General features: G+C 44.1%; 1 protein-coding gene across 6 annotated transcripts in view; it reads right to left on the reverse strand.

Moving 5' to 3' along the window:
• Window positions 1-7,966, reverse strand: part of KCNMA1 (potassium calcium-activated channel subfamily M alpha 1) — a 494,817-nt gene extending 486,851 nt beyond the window's left edge. For all 6 annotated transcript variants that reach the window (XM_086752630.1, XM_086752629.1, XM_086752628.1 and 3 more), the window contains exon 1: window positions 7,419-7,966. In XM_086752630.1, the coding sequence (XP_086608756.1) occupies window positions 7,419-7,730 (312 nt within the window). In that variant the 5' untranslated portion in view covers window positions 7,731-7,966. The remainder of the gene's footprint in view (window positions 1-7,418) is intronic.
• Window positions 7,967-13,095: the final 5,129 nt, after the last annotated feature.

Raw genomic sequence — 13,095 nt, forward strand, 5'->3', positions numbered from 1 at the left:
ATTTGCAAATAGATTTTTTAAAACACAGATCTATAATAATGTTTCCCCTATTCTTAAAGTAAAAAAAAATTAATCCAACACCAGTAATGTTAGAGTTAATATAATTAATACTAGCAAACTTAGAGTGAGTCACCTTTTTAGTTTAACAAATGAGAGATAAACCATTACATAAAAAAGTAAAAGATGTCATGAAAAATTAATGGAATATAACAAGAAAGAAAATGCCAAATATTTATTCAGCATTTGCTTGGAGAAAGGGGAACAAAACTGTATTGTAAATTTATTCCTGGGTATATAAAGAGCAATGAAAATGCAACACAGTAGACCGGTATCTAACAGTTACAGTGACAAGCCACTCAAACTCTGGCCCAGTTGCCGTGTTATGCTACAACTGCCTATGACATTATAGTAGTTCTCAACACTCTTCTGGCCTGGTGATGGGATTTGCCTTTTTTTTCTCCACCGTATGTTCGCAGTTCTAATATCTACATGAGGTAGTGAAGTTAAGGACTTGCAAAGGAATTTCCAGGACACAGGGCTGCAGCTGCACATGTTTCTCCGTCCTGCAGGTGATCCATGGGGTGAGGGACCTTTGCCACTTCCACTAAACGCGCACTTACTGCGGCTCTAAAAAAAAGAGCCAGTATTTGCCACTGCACATCAGCTGGCAGGAGAGATGCCATGACAGGAGATCGTCAGTAAGTCAAGCACCCAGATTTTGATTTCCAAGGGGGGCCTGGCAGAAAGTGTAAGTCTTAACTGGAATGGAAACATACCTTGTGTGATTTTTAAATATTATGTTTCTAATGTTGAAATCCCAGACATAATGGCCAGAAGCCAAGTAAATACACCTCCCTATAATAAAAGAAAAAAGCTTTTAAAAGCTTAAAATGTTAACATAAGAATCATTTTTTTTAAATATCTGATTCATCTAGAACACTATGAACATCTAGGCCTGCGTCCAAAACCACTGAAGTTATTAGGATGGCCTCCCTCTATTTCAACAGGGTTTGCATAATGTGCTCCCTTTCTGTTACTCTCAAACAGACAAATACATGCAATATATCATCTCAAAGCAAACTGAACTCCACACATTTCAGTGGCAGCACATTCATTTAAACAGAGCCCTACATACTATATATGGGAATAAACTGTTCCTCTCAAAGATACAAACCCGATGTATTCTCAGGCTATAAATACCATCAGGATTCAAAATGGGCCCTTCCGAACCAATATATCTCTGACAGGCATGGAAGATAGGAATCTTGTTTTCTTATTTATTCATCCAGCTGTATCATCAGCAAAAGCGCTAACAAACTTCTACTGAACGTCTGCCTTCCCTCATCACCCAAGATGACCTGTGTGCCATAAACAGAGTACTCGCACTTACAGACCGTGAGGTCTAACCTGGAATTTGTGTATTTGGGCCTGTGTAAAGTTGGTATAAATGCCAGCCTAGTCTTGTGATCCAACAGCATTGTGCACTCACTTCGCAGGGCAGGTGGAAGAGTTCGGCATCAAGCCTTCAACCATGTAGCAGCACATGAACTCATTACAGAAAAAACTGCATTTTATGATAGCTTTTTAAAGCATAGTCCCTTTCTTTTTGTCACTGAAATGATATGTGGGGGAGAAAAGTATTTTTTAACCATTAACACCCACACGTAACATTTCAACAATCTTTCCCTTAGAAAAATGCCACAAGTTGTATTCACTGTGTCCTTCTCAGACTTCCAGTAATTTGGTAATTTCTATGCATGTAAAATACATAATCTTACGCAATGTGACTAGGTACATTTAATAGAACCAAAAGGATACCCTATTCCCTAATTTCATCCGAGTTATGTTTATGTCCCACTAGGTTCTCTGTAACTTCTGTTCCTCAATCTCACACTACAGAATGCCTCACTGCTTCTGAATTACAGCCTGATCTGGCTGAGGAATTATTACCAGCCAACACTGAAATTCACATAAACTTCTGTCAATCTCACTTGGATTCCACAGAACAGCAGAGCCAGTCTCTGAAGGAAGACTGACCATTGCTCTGTATTTTGCCTGCTGCCTAGAAATGACTGCTTCTTTTTGAGAGTTGTCGCAGGAAGGATACTCAATGACTAAAATTCACAATCCACATTCTTGTAATAGTACAGGACAGTCATGGAACATCATTGTTTTTTAACTATAATAATTAGATCTTGTTCCTACAAAGATTATACTCAGGACTAGCGCTCTTGAAATTTTCAGTATTTCTGTCTCTGGGACTGTAAACTGCCCTCATTCTGCATTCAGAAATCTCACCGCATCAAAACTGCATACATAGACCACTGCTATTTAAAACCTTTTTGTTCCCTATTACTGGCATTTCTTCTATTGAGCTAAACTGGAAAAAAATAGTTAAATCTAATGGTTTCCAAACACCATTTACAGATTTGCAAAGGTATGAGAGTTGCAAATTCCTTCTGAGCACAGATTTTCTCCTTAATATATGTGTAGCAAAGCCTTGAAAATAAGTATGGTACTGCATCAAAAGAACATCTTTGTCAAGATTGTTCAGTTTACAGCTTAAATCCTTGTCTATACATTTTCTTTTCTGCATGCATAACCAATTTTAGCATGAATTTATAAAATCTGAAATCCACCAGGAGCTCCACAGAGATGAAAGCGACATTTTTTTCACAGCGTGTGAAACAGCAGCACACACCTCTCCATATCAGTGCCTTTTTCACTTGTGGAAACACCACCTGCAAAGAGCTGCGAATACCTTTTCTTTCAGTCCTTGACCTCTCCACCACGTCCATCACTCACTTGGCAACCTGTCCAGTGGGACGCTCACAGAGTAATTACGCGCAGACCACCTGATAGCCATGAGACAGGAACGGTTCAGTGCCTTGAGCCAGGCTGCACATGTGACCAACCAGCGAAATGCGTTACAGTCCACTGCTAATCCCTTGAGCCTTCCAGTTGTTCACATGCTTCTGCTCCGTACATCTTCGAGAGTCGAGGTGAGGTTTCTACATACAGATTTAAATGTAGGGCTCTCCAGCATTATGTGTCCGCATGCATCTTCCAACGTACTCTCACAATTTTCTCAATATATAGTGCCTTGTTTTGAGTTTGTTTCTTTTGCTTCATTTGGAGAGGACATTTATACATGTATTGCCAGGAAATCAACAAACCTAGCTATATGAGAGCCAGTTCAATAGAAATGCTCCTTCTTTTAGGGAAAACTGAAATTTTTCCACTTCCCATTTTTCTCAGGCCTTAGAGGTCTGAATGAAAATTCTTAACTTTTTAAAGAAGATTTCTGCAAATATTGTACTTCCAGTAAAAATTGAATTTTTCTATTCACAACAAATGGGAATGTTGCTTGGTTTCTACTGACCAAATCTAGCACTCTATAATTTATGAAACTTCAAAAATAATACATAGACCAATATCAAAGAAGACAATTATGGCTTGTCATTTCAGCCTAGCAACTGCTATCTATAATCACAACGCAATTTCATTTTATAAGTACATGCGTCCTGGGCTGTGCGAGCAAAAGCTCTTCAAAACACTGAAATCATTCCAACAGGAGCACAGCAATAAAGATACATTCTACTTTCTGGAGCCTTGAAGGCTGATACCTCATAACAGGTACCACTCTTTGGGGAACCAAGGAGCAGTCGTACAGGTTCCAGTATCACACCCTTCAAAAGAGTACAAATTCCACTTCCTTCTGCACTGGCCAGCTTCAGGAGCTGGCTGTGCCCCAAACCTCTGCTCTCTCATTCCACTGCTCCTTCTCCTTGTTTAAGAGTTTGTTCAAAGCCAAAACATAGTATCAGATAATGTCAGTAGAAAACGCCCTTCAGGAGCATAGGAAATGCACTAGCAGATCCATATAATCAAATGAACTACAGACTGTATAATGCACATTTAGCTATTATGTACTGTGTACTCTCCCATGTGTGTTTATTTTATTTTTCTGTTATTTCCAGAAACAAGAGCAACTCATGGTGTCAGAGTCCAACCCACTGAATTTCAATCTCACATTCTACTTTTCATACACAAACAGGAATGAGTTGGTCCAAGGCCAAAAAAAAAAAAAAAAAAAAAAAGCAAGAGAAGACAAGCTCTTTCACAATATCTAAGCATTTCTAAAAATGTAGACAGAAATACTAAGGAGAAAAACTTCATTTGTTAAGTCTCTGCAATATGACTGTAGCTCATTTTGGAAGAATTACATCTAAAATTATATACCATATTAAATAAAGGAATACAAGGGCTTCAATTGTAATGACTCTCACATTACATGAAACATTGACAACACAGGCCAAGATTCACATTCTTCTCTTTGGCAGGTTTTTTAAAATGTTATAAAGCAAGCGTGGAGCATAAAAACCCTATTACTTCAGCAATTGTTTTTAGCACATAATTAATATCAATATTAATATTGTTATCATAGAATTTAATAAGTAATTATAATAATATCATACAATGACATAAATTGGATATGGAATTTTAAGGGGCAACATTTATCATTCTGTTACCAAAAGTTTTCATATTCTTGGCCTACAGTATCTTGACTTTCTGATCTCCAAGAAAAAAAAAAAAAAGTAGTGAAATTTCATACCACAAAGTGTTAAACTGTTTGTATCACATTTTCAAATTCCAACCTTAAATTCAGAAGGGAAAAAAAGAGAACACATTCTAAATCCTTGCATGCAGCCATTAAAAAGTGTTACATCCCAAACTCAAGTTGATAATCACTGACAAATCTGAAGAATACAATGTTGCACTTAGAAGATAGCAGAAGGAAAACTTTTTGCAGTTCCTTGTAGTAACACATATGGACACGGGTGTTAGCACAGTAACTCTGTGAATTATTCACATATATATGTGAATTATTCAATAAGAAGCCACAGAAAGAAGACATGAGAAAGATTTCTTTTAGCTCACTCGCTGGGACCATGCTTTACATAGATGGTGAGACGACGCTGGGTAACTCAGCTCTGCTACAACCTGCGGAGCAGCCAAGAGGCAGCACAGGGAAGGAAAGGTCCTAACATGCAGAAAACTTCTTCAGACCCACAGTAGGAGGAGCTACCTCTTGTAAAATTGCTTTTGATAGCAGCTCCGATATTTGACTATATATGCATTCACATTTTTCACCTGCAGCCTCGGCAGCCTTTCCCAAGTTATGAGGCAGCACAAAGCGTGTTAGGTAACAGCCAAGTTTAAAACATCGTGAGTTGTTACTTCAGTTAGCCTTTACATCCTGGATACTAGGAAAGTCTTTTGCAGTAACTCAGTTACTCCTTACACAGAAAGAATTCCCTCCAATTCCTCGTTTTAGCACTTAAGATCAGCCCTTGAAAGTTTTTCTTCACCAGAGGCTTGAAAACCCTTACAAGAGGAACAAATGCAATCTAAAGAGAGACGTCTATCTCCCCCTACCTGCAGAGTCCTTCATCCTCCTGCCCCAGGGAATGATTTTCAGGGACATAGCTACTTCAGGTCTCAAACATGCAATAAACTCACATCTTACAACCTGACACAGCCACAGTATGTCCACTCATTCAGAGTGGAGGTGCTGGAAGCCCTTGACGATACCCGTTATTTAGTGAGCTGAGACATTTAGTCTAATATATTTTAGAGACAATTTGGCTATGCCTGTCTGTGCTGGCTAAGAAATGAATTATCTGCTTTAATTGACTATGTCCCAACAATGGACTGTCAGACCAACAATACCCACCAAGACAGCATGTGTAAGAGGTCTGTGTACAAGTCTCTAACTTTTCATTCTCTCAAGAAAAGCCGCATGAGGGGATAACCTGTAGGATTTTCTTCTTTGTCAATAACGCTGATAGTCCTTGTAGATTTGTCTTACCATGTTGAGAGGAAAAGGCTAAATATACACAGAAGAAATGGCTAAGTCTTAACTACCCACCCATTCTTGAAAATTGCCTTTTACTGTTGTAGGAAATGGTATTTTACAAGACACACTTCTTCTACAAATGCATTTGAGCTTTGTCATCATACCTGGCTAACACCTCTCAAAGAAAGTTCATGTTTGGTTTTGAATGAAATAAAAAATGCCTATAGAGAAGTGATATAGCCTGGTAGGTTTCCTGAAGCTTAAGGCTGAGTTAAAAGCTTTTATTTATTCCTTATCTCTAGCAATCACTTCTTCCAGAGATAGGCCAAGTCCACTCTGTTCTGCTCCCAACCACAATCTGAACTGGATGCTTACCTTGCCAAACTCAAACAAACAAACAAACAAGTACCATAACTTCTCACACTCTGACTTTGTTTCTGGTTTCCCCTAGGTGTTAGATCCTTCGTACAGCTAGGTTGTGCGCTGTATCAAGTGTGCTTGGGGGAGGGGACAGGAGAAGGGGGAAGACAGCTCACTGTACGTCAAAGCAAGCCAGCAACCTAGCAACCATATATTAAAAGGTGTGTGTGTTTTTGTGGGTGTCTGTGTGCCAGGAATAACTGAAGCAGATATTATTCCATTTGTAATCCAAAAAATGTGAAAAGGGAAGGGGAGAAAGTCCAGCTGCTGCTCTATTTTGGGGTCTGTCAAAATCCACTTTCACAAATACAGAGTCTTAACACTTTCTATCCCATTCATCTTAAACAAAAATGAAAGTCTGGACCTGAGCAAGTTCTTGCCTTTGGTTTGAAAGAGACCCTTCAAACCGGGAGCCGACCTTACTTCACGTACTATGCTTTTTTCCAGCTGCGAATACACAAAAATCAAAAGGGGCAGAGAGGTTCCCTCAAAGATTGCACACTCGGGTTAAAGGAATATCGATCTAGTGTGTTACTTTACAAATGCACTAAATACTCTTTGATATCTACATTTTATTTATCAAACAGAAGTGTCAAAGATTCTCAGGGAGTGGAACTGGCTTTATAAGGATTTACTTGACTGAGAACTTTACCTCCTTAATTTTGCCAAAGTTTCTCATTCCACAAGAGAACTGAGAATTTAAATTGGTAAATCAACATTCCCACCCTGCCATCATATGCGGTCCTGCAGGTGCATATCAACTTCAGAACCACACCATCCCACCATGTCAGTGCATGCCTTGCCAAGAGGGTGAGCCGACACCAGGTGTAACTTCCACGCGACCAGATGAAAGCACAGGGTGGGAGGGAAAGAGGGGGCGGGGGGGTCACGTCTCGGGACTGCACCCAACACCTTGCTCCTCCAGCCATGCTCCCCACGTTGCGGCTCCCCGCGGCAACCCGACCACAACAGCACGCTGCCATGCACCAACAGCTCTACCGCATCTCCTCCAGTGCCACCTCGCCCAGGTGTCCCGGTCTGCGAGGCTGGGCTCCTACTCCTCCTCACCACCACCACCATCACCACCACCGCACCAAACCATAACCGGCACTAGGAAGGGAAGGGGAGGGGGAATTACCTTGTTTTTGACCCCGCAGTGGCAACAGACAGTCCACAGGTACTTGAGGGTCCTCCACAGCAGGATGATAAACAGTCCCCCAAAGAAAGTGACCATGGACGAGGCGAGGAAAGCCCACCACATGCGCTGTCCGCGGCTATCGCAGGGCACCTCCACGGTCACCGGGATGATGAGCGCATCCATCTTGGGCACATTGACGGGGGAGGAGGACGAGTCTGTGTTGAGATTGTTGGCGTTGATATTGTTACTCATTCTAATGCCGCCGCTGCCGCCCGGGAAGGAGCCGCCGCCGCCGCCGCTGCCATTTGCCATAGCTAACAGCGAGCCGGGCGCGCAGGGGCTTCCGAGAGCTCCTCCCGCCGCCAGCGCCCCCCAAAAAACCCATCACCAGCCATATTGCTGCCGCCGCCGCTGCTCAGCGAGAAAAGGAAAATAATAATACTAATAAAAATAAAAACCCCTAAAACAAACAAACGAATGAAACAAACAAACGAAAAAAAAAAAAAAGATGAAGAACAGCGACCGCACAATCCCCGGGTCCCTCTCGGGAGCCGACAGGCCGGTGAATTCCGAGCGTCCTCCTCGTACGGCGAAAATAATACCCCCCCAAAAAATTAAAAATAATAATAAAAAGGTCGTCTCCTCCTCAGATTCCCACCCCTGCCTTCTCCCGCATACGCAGCCCCCACCCCGCCCACTCCCCCCCAAAAAAAATCAGCTGCCACCACCGCCACAAACTGATGCCTCGGAGCGTCTCTCCAAGATACCCAGCGCGGCAACCCCGCTGGCCTCGGCGGGGATCTCTCCGCCTCCGCCGCGGATCTTCCCGGAGGTGCTCTGCGATGATTGTTAATAGTCTTTAACTTGTTATTAGCGACACTCGGTCCCCCCCGCGCACCCTCCTCCTCCTCCTCCTCCTCTTCCAAGTCCGGCCCCTTCCTCTCCTCTCCTCTTCCCCCCGCGGTGCCGGCAGCAGCCTCCTGTGGCTCCTAATTCATCCTCCGCTGGCCCATCTGTGCCTGCGCCGCCGCCTCCTCGCCCATCCTTCAGGCGCTGCCTCCGGGGCCCGGCTGCGGCTCGGGCCGTCGCTCCCACACGCGCAGAGGCGCCGCCGCCGCCGGTTCTCCCCGCCCCTCCCGCGCTGCCGCCGGGGGACGCGGCCGCCCCGCGCCCGCAGCCGCGGCCCTGCCCCGCGGGGAGAGGGGAGGGGGTGGGCCCGGCCGGCTCGGGGCGCCGCGCCGCTGCTCCTGCCGCTGCCGGGGGTGGGGGCGCTGGCTCAGGCGGGCTCCCGGGCCCCCATGGGCAGAGCCGCGGCCGCCCGGTCCCGCTCGCAGGAGCGACCGCTCCGGAGGACGGCGGAGGAGGGGGGGGTGCGGGGGGGACGCTTCACAGGTGGCCGCGAGGCGGTGCCCGGGGAGCTGCCGGTCCAACAGGTCCCGTCGGCCCGGGCTGGCCCATCGCCGTCCGCAGCCGCGGTGGGGCGGGGGCAGGCGGCGGTGGCCCCCCCGCGCGCGCGGCCGTGCGCGGGGCCGGTCTGGCGGATGTCATGACGCAGCGGCCAACGCACGGCGCGGCCGCGGCCCCGGCCGCCCCCCGCCGCCAGCGGTGCCCATCGTCCCCATCCCTGCATCCCCTGCCGCCCCCCCCGGGTGGCAGAGGGGCGGGAGGGGGCGCGCCGGGGGCTTGCGGGAGGCGGCTGAGTTGCAGCAGCAGGTGCCTGCGGGGGTAGGGGGGGGGGGCCGTTTGGAAACGCGGTGAGAGAGCGTGAAATAAAGATCGGGGAACCGCGGCGCGGGTTTTTTCCGCCGAAGGCGCGCGTGGCTCGGCTTTAACAGGGACGGGGAGACGCTGGGACCGCGCGGCCAACGCACGGTAAATTGCTGCGCATCCCAAGAACATTCCTGAAATTAACCCTTAGAAACAGAAATGGCAGTGTGAAATGACACACTGGGGCGGGCCGGGGGGGGGGGAATCCGGGAAGAAAATCTGCATAGCTGTCTCCTGCTTTTATCCAGATTCCCGTTGAAAAGCAGAGGGATTTATATATTTATTTATATTTAGATAGAAACCAAAATCTCCATTTGGCATGCGGTCTGCTCAGCCGGTGCTCTGCACAAAGTGTTCTGCAGATCCTCTTGACACCTTCCCAAGGGTAGAACACACCAGCCTGTGCACGCGTGACAGCTCCCCGTCTGATCTGGTCACTGCACGTGCACAGAGCCACCATTATGAAATAGTAATCTCTCAACCTTTACTGGTAATAGTTCCTGTTTTGGCATCTGCCATGGGTTTGTTTATTTTTATTTTCTACTTACATGAGGGTAATGAGATTTTACAAGTTCTCAAAGCTTTTTATGGGGCTCTCTAACCCTCTCACCTCCACTGTTTTGTGCAATAACGCCACCATTTGTCTAACTTTGTGAGTTTATCATGATGTCTCACTCCAGGCTGTTCCTCCAGTCTGTTCCTTCAAGAGAGGGCTTCCTTTTTCAGGAAGGGATCATTAGAGGCCTCTGAATAGAGAAAGCACTAGACAGTAACATGGAGATGTAGACAAGTGGGAAAATACTACATTACTGCATCCCGGAGGAAAACGGATAGTTGGTTCCATCGCACATCTGAAGCAGCCTGTTCCCAGGAGGCTGTTTTAAGAGGGAACTAAGTGGAGGATTTCTAGATGTGGAAAACAGGTTGAAAAGAAACTGCATGTCACAGCTGCCATGTGCAACTCCAGACTGCACTGCCACAGCTGCCACCCCTTCCCACAGCTGTCATTACCAACCCTCCTCACAGCTAGAAAGTCACCTGGGCTGCAAAGCGTTGTTGTGACAGGGTCACGCACCTTGGGACCTGGGCCCAGAACCTGATCCTGATGCTTGTTTCCTCTGCGTTCCTGGAGCACCCTTTTCACAGCTGCACACGAACCTATGGATCCTTTTATCCGTTGGCAAGCACCAGGAGTGGAACAAGGGCAGGAGTATCATAACGCAGCCACTCAATGTCTGATCTTCAGAAGTGTCAGGTACTTACAGATGCTCTTACAGCTAATGGCAACCACAAGTCCTGTGCACCTTGAAAGGCGTGGGCGGTGAACAGTAGTAGCACAGCATATCCCAGGGAAGGCTTCTGCACGCTGGAGTTTCTTCCATATTCTGGTCTGGTACATAACAAGGGCTGGGTCTCCGAAGCCAGGGATATAGCACATGTCTTCTTGTGCTGTGGTCTGAGAAGGCCCAGAAGATTTGACAGAGAGGCACCAGTCTTAAAATGTTTTCTCACTTCAGGCGTTCAGGAGGTATGAGCTAACAAGTATTCACCTGGCCCTGGGTACTGTAGCAGCTCAGTGCTGCAGACATTGGTTTCATGAGCACTCCAGATGCAAGCAGGAGCATTAGGCACTGCTAAGATAGCATCTCCAATAATACTGTACCCACAAAGACAAAGGATGGTCCTAAGGAAAAATTCAGACTAAAGTAAACCAAGTGCATCACAGGTTATGGAGTGTACTTCAAAATATTTTGATTAGGACGTGTTTACACAACATTAACACACAGATTTGGACAGGGGTAGGAGATTTATTGTGATCACTTGTAAAAAGCTGATTTTAAGCTCTGCTACTCAAAAACCAACAAACACATATATTGAGAGTTCTAGTTTATAAATTTCACACAGTATATCCAGGGAAAAACCTTTCCTGTTATCTGTATAAACAAAACTCTTCTTGTTTATATAACTAGGTCTCAGTTCTACAAATATTTATGATGAAACTCACACAAAGGTAAACTCATTGATGTCAACTGGTGAGACATTAGCAGTGAAAAGTTTGCTTAATAGGAATTACCTGCTAAAGACAAAGCATATATAAAGTAGGGAACTTTGTATTTTGGTTTTTTTCTGTTGCCACAATATAGCATAGTCCAGGCCACAATCATGCCAACACAACATAAATCCAGAGAGTTTGTTTCCAGCAAGTAGTAGTTTAACAGTAAGGAAATTACTCCTCTTTATATAAAACAGTTCCCTCTTGTGGATATCCTGTGTACAGTATCACAGGCAGAAAGTATTTAAAATATTCATCAAACCTGGATCTTTGCGATTAAAAAAAAATGTTCCATTCAGCAATGGTCTCAGCACGCAGGAAAATGTTGGTTTTAGCAATTACATGTACAAGTAAGGAAGAATGAGTTATTGCATTTAATCAGTATAATTTACCTGCAAAATTACTCATTAAATAACAAATTGTTTAATTACGTGCAATAAACACAACAAAGCTAAATAAAGTTGTGTAACTGTACCTGTATGAGTCAAGTATAAATCACAGTGGGCTTTTTATTTTGCTTACCTGAGAAAAGCTTCCACACATTCCAATAAAGAAAACCATTATTAAAAAAGAAGGAAAATATACACTCTATAAAGAAAAGATACAATAACAGCAAAACAGTCAGGATTTCCAAGGGTCCATGTACTAAGTACTGAAGTCAGAGAAACTCTTTGGAATGGTAAATCTTTCCATTAAAACTAAAGAGTCCAAGCAAGCAAGTGGCATGGCTTCACTGGCAACACAACATTGCACCAGGGACTGATTTGGCATGACTGTTTTTAAAAAAAACATATGAGTGAAGTAACAGTGTAAGGTTTATATGTTCTCTAAATGATGACCACCTTATACAAAGAATTCTTTTTTGTTACGAAATGAAATGTGAGAGGATAAACACATACTCCCCAGTTTTGCCAAAAGGTATTCAGTCTGAGTCTGGGGAAATGACAGAAAACAATTGCAAGTTATTATCTTGAGGGAAATTATATTAAAAAAGCCTAAAAGCCTTTAGATACCAATATACTATAGACTTGTTTGCCACAATTTGATTGTTTAATGGTTATATATAAAACCTTCCCATTTGATTAAAGGTACAGAGTAAATGTTGAACGAGCAGCTTAAGGTTCTCTGAAGGTAAATACTTTTCCAAGGTAAAAAAAAAGTCAAAGTTCCAACTGTTAGGTATGTATTTATTCTCTGCAACACCAGGCTTTGGGTTGCTACGCGAACAATCCCATATAGGATGTGCTGTTGGTACCATATGTGACAGTTTAACCAGCATAAATAATTACTGCTTATGACCAACAGCCTCCTCATTTACATTTTTTTTGTCCCCTAGAACGTGCTATTGGTATGTAACGTCAGTAGCTGTGGCAGAGCAAGAAATTACACACAGAAGTACAATAAAATATTAATAAAAAATGTTTGCTAGTCAAAAGGCTAGATCTGTGTTCCTGAGGTCAGTGGGGTATTTGGTCTTGACTTCAAATGGTGGAGACACGGTATCAACCAGCCGTTACATATCATCACAGATGTCTTGCATAATTAACTGTGAGCCTCGCTTTAATGCTATTCCTGCTATTCCTACTCTTCCTACTTTGTCCTGGGAGAAGAGTGAAAAATAATACATTTGTAGTGATTAGAAGGATACTGGAAACAAAATGGTATCCTGAAAAAATTCTGGGAGATTTTTGTTCTACTGCAAAATGTTTGCTCTCTGAGACGCTGAGGAAGATCCCGTGCTGATGTAAAACACACGTAAGCGTGGATCTGCTGTCCTTGTCTTAAAGACTCTAAAGAGGAGGTGACACTACTGTGCATATAGAGTAGCATGGCTGCATATAACTGTCTATTTGCTTA

This window comes from Chlamydotis macqueenii, chromosome 7 (genome assembly GCF_036417535.1).
Source record: "Chlamydotis macqueenii isolate bChlMac1 chromosome 7, bChlMac1.mat, whole genome shotgun sequence".
Classification (NCBI taxonomy): Eukaryota; Metazoa; Chordata; class Aves; order Otidiformes; family Otididae; genus Chlamydotis; species Chlamydotis macqueenii.